We start from the raw sequence: 4,244 nt of genomic DNA, 5'->3' as shown, positions 1-4,244 counted from the left end.
GGATCGTGGTCTATTACCACCCCTAAGTCATACTTGGGCATTGACAATCATACTTTACACAAAAGATCAGATGATTTTTATGATGGATATTGTTTTAGGTCGTCCACCTCCACCTCATGTAAAATTTCTACATCTGTGTATGGTTAAGAGGCACATGTTTGTAATCACACGCTTGCCCATTTGGATTCAGGAGGTAGAGCAAAACGACTAAACTTTAGCTCCCCGTAGGAACTAAAATTGACTAAAACCTTATATTTTTACTATTTTAATCATTTTTAGCTTTTTCTTTATTGATTTGTCTAAACTTTAATCATTTTTGTTTTAGCTCTTGAGATCAAATAAATCATAAATGTATCCACTTTACTAATTATGGAGCTTGTTAACTAAAATATTACTAATTATGGAGCTTGTTAACTAAAATATTTTATTGTAGTGCGTACGGAATAACGGATGCAGTGTATTACCGTTATTTGCTCAAACTTAAGCACTATACAAGACATCACCCAAAAGAGGAGCAGAGCAGACAATCAAAGAAGCTGTCCACGTGTCAATCCTTTCCTGCCAAGAAAACAACGACCACCAGAGCGCAACGGGCACCGCCGGGACATGCGCGCCGCCACTCGCTCGATCATGTCCTCTCTTCGCCGCAGGCCTATATCTTCCCCCCATCCATATAGGAAGCCCTGCAAGGGGTGGCCTCCCACACTGCCCCTTCCCCGCCAACAATGGAGGCCGCGGTGGTTCGCCTGCGCCGCTGCCGGAACGGCAGCCTCGTTCTCGTATACCTCGCCGCCATTCTGCTCGCGGCGACCGCGGCGGCCGCGCTCTCCGACGCCGAGGCGTCCGACATTGCACGGCGGCAGCTGCTTTCCCTTCGGGAGGGCGACGGCGACCTCCCCGACGACTTCGAGTTCGACATCCACGTGGACGTCACCTTCGCCAACGAGCGCCTGCGCCGCGCGTACGTCGCGCTCCAGGCCTGGCGCCGCGCCATGTACTCCGACCCCAAGAACTTCACCGGCGGCTGGGTAGGAGCCGACGTGTGCTCCTACTTCGGCGTCACGTGCGTCCCGGCACTCGACGACGCTAACACCACCGTCGTCGCGGGCATCGACCTCAACGGCGGCGACATCGCGGGTTACCTCCCCGCGGAGCTCGGCATGCTCACCGATATCGCCTTCTTCCACATTAACTCCAACCGCTTCTGCGGCATCATCCCCAAGAGCTTCAGCCGCCTCACGCTCCTCCACGAGCTCGACGTCAGCAACAACCGCTTCGTCGGCGGGTTCCCGGACGTCGTACTGCAGATCCCCGTGCTCAAGTACCTCGACCTCCGGTTCAACGACTTCGACGGCACCCTGCCGCCGCACCTCTTCGACAAGGACCTTGACGCTATCTTCGTCAACAGCAACCGCTTCGTCGGGTTCATCCCGGAGAATTTCGGCAACTCGACGGCCACCGTGGTGGTGCTCGCAAACAACGCCTTCATCGGATGCATCCCTCGCAGCGTTGGCCGCATGGCCGACACGCTCGACGAACTCATGCTTCTCAACAACCGCCTCGACGGCTGCATCCCGCCTGAACTTGCTGAGCTCGTCAACTCCACGGTGGTGGACGTCAGCGGGAACGCGCTCGTTGGCACGCTGCCGGAGGGGCTCGTCAACATGATCAGGCTGGAGCAGCTGGACGTGTCGCGGAACCAGCTCGCCGGCGCCGTGGCGGAGAACGTGTGCAAGCTCCCGGCTCTCGCCAACTTCAGCTTCGCGCACAACTTCTTCAGCGTCGAGGCAGAGGCGTGCGTGCCGTCCGAGGACTCGCCGGTGGCGCTGGACGATAGCGGCAACTGCCTCGATGGCGGACGCCCGGGGCAGAAGCCGTTGCCTGAGTGCGCGCTTGTGCTCGCGCACCCCGTCGACTGCCGCACGAACGTCTGTTCCAAGATGCCTGCGCCACCAGCGAAGAAGGTTCCTAGGCCACCAGACGTTAGTCCACATCCGTTGCCACCAGCGCCATCACCGGAGAACCAACCACCAAAGAAGTCCCCAGCACCACAGCCAGTGAGCCCACAGCCGTCGCCGCCACCATCAGTGAAATCTCCACCCGCACCCGCACCAGCACCAGCACCTATTAGCTCGCCTCCCCCACTTATCAAATCTCCTCCTCCACCGGTTCCGGTTAGCTCACCACCACCACTACTAAAATCGCCTCCACCTCCAGTATCTATGAGTTTACCACCTCCATCTGTGAAATCTCCACCGCCGTTGCCACCAAGGTCACCTCCAGCGCCAGTGAAATCACCACCTCCTCCACCACCAGTAAGTTCGCCGCCACCACCAGTACCGGTGAGGTCACCACCACCGCCACCGCCATCACCGATTAGTTCACCACCGCCATCAATGAAATCTCCACCCCCACCAGCACCTATTAGCTCGCCTCCCCCACCTACCAAATTCCCTCCTCCACCGGTTTCGGTTAGCTCACCACCACTAGTAAAATCACCTCCATCTCCAGCATATGTGAGTGAACCGCCTCCAACGGTGAAATCTCCTTCACCACCATCACCTCCACCGATGATTAAATCACCGCCACCACCGGTGCCGGTGAGGTCACCTCCATCGTCAGTGAAATCACCACCTCCTTCACCACTGTTAAGTTCGCCGCCGCCACCAGCGCCGGTGAGGTCACCTCCACCGCTAACGAAATCATCACCTCCTCCACCACCGATAAGGTCGCCACCCCCACCACAAGCAAACTCACCTCCTCCATCAGCTCTAATAAGCTCACCTCCTCCTCCGATGCAATCCCCTCCACCGCCTGCTCCAGTCAGCTCACCACCACCACCTATAAAATCACCACCACCGGCTCCAGTAAGCTCACCACCTCCTCTGGCGCAATCCCCTCCACCACCTGCTCCAGTCAGCTCACTACCACCACCTGTAAAATCACCTCCTCCACCGGCTCCAGTTAGCTCACCACCGCCTCCTGTGAAATACTCTTCACCACCTACTCCAGTCAACTCACCGCCACCACCTGTAAAATTACCTCCTCCACTAGCTCCAATGGTTTCACCATCGTCTCCCATGAAATCCCCTCCACCAACGGCACCCGTTAGCTCGCCGCCACCGCCTGTAAAATCACCTCCTCCACCGGCTCCTGTGATTTCACCATCACCTCCTGTGAAAATCCTTCCACCACCGGCACCAGTTAGCTCACCTCCCCCGCCAGTTCCCGTGAGCTCAGCACCCCCATTTGCAAAATCCCCACCGCCACAGTTCAAATCACCTGCACCACCAACTTCGAGAAGATCTCCACCTCCACTGGTGAAGCCCCCGCCACCACCGCCACTTGTAAGCTCTCCACCACTTCCACCAATGACCTCCCCACCTCCACCAACACTGGCGAGCTCACCGCCTCCTCCAGTGAGGTCCCCTCCTCCACCGGCGCCAATCAACTCTCCACCCCCACCGGTCAAATCCCCACCACCACCTGCTCCGGTGAGCTCGCCACCTCCACCAGCCGTCCCATCACCACCTCCACCCGCACCATCATCACCTCCACCGTCGGCACCTGAGGAGTTCATCTTGCCACCAATCATGGCGCAGCAGTATGCGTCGCCACCGCCGCCTCTGTTCCAAGGATACTAAGCGGTGATCACAGCGCGCTCTACTGACGATGAGAGTAATCGCGACGAGGGAGGCCAGGAGAAGCAGTGACAAGTCGATCGCACCATGCAATGCTCTAGCGACCTGAATTGAATGCTATCGGATAAGCGCATGTACGTTTGTGCGTAAGGGTATAACAGCATAGGTAATGTAACGAGTGTGTGCACATGTAACATGATGACCGAGAAGAGAAACATGCAAATGGAGAAGGAATTGTTTCTGCCTTTCTAGGATTCTTCTTAGCACAATGTGCAAAACTTTTTCATAACGTAAGAGAGTTCTGGCGTCATACTTCGTCATTGCATGAAGAAGAACCAATACACAATTATTACAAAAGTTTTAAATTATTGAACAATCTAAACAAACATAAGGCCATCCATATGATGCAAAGAATATTGTAGCTCTTGGTCTGATGATCTACTCCTTAATTATCCAAATGTTGTAAATGAGTCAAAATCTGTAGCCAACTTAATTTGTTTGTATGAAAAGAACCTATAAAATAGTTTTTAGATGACAATTACTAAAAACTGAATCACACCTTGTGAGCAAAATTGCTCAACAAATCGATGTTGCACCTGTCGA

The 4,244-nt window shown here is 54.9% G+C and overlaps 1 protein-coding gene across 1 annotated transcript; it reads left to right on the top strand.

The window, feature by feature from the left end:
- The first annotated feature begins 696 nt into the window (after window positions 1–696).
- On the top strand, window positions 697–3,892 carry LOC103642350 (leucine-rich repeat extensin-like protein 3). The gene has a single exon (XM_020546116.3). It carries the CDS (start codon window positions 726–728, stop codon window positions 3,642–3,644), a length of 2,919 nt encoding a protein of 972 aa, XP_020401705.1. The 5' UTR covers window positions 697–725; the 3' UTR covers window positions 3,645–3,892.
- The last annotated feature ends 352 nt before the right edge of the window (window positions 3,893–4,244 follow it).

This window comes from Zea mays, chromosome 10 (assembly GCF_902167145.1).
Source record: "Zea mays cultivar B73 chromosome 10, Zm-B73-REFERENCE-NAM-5.0, whole genome shotgun sequence".
In the NCBI taxonomy this organism is placed as follows: Eukaryota; Viridiplantae; Streptophyta; class Magnoliopsida; order Poales; family Poaceae; genus Zea; species Zea mays.
Note: the sequence above shows the minus strand (reverse complement) of the source record. Positions and strands in the feature narration are given on the sequence as shown.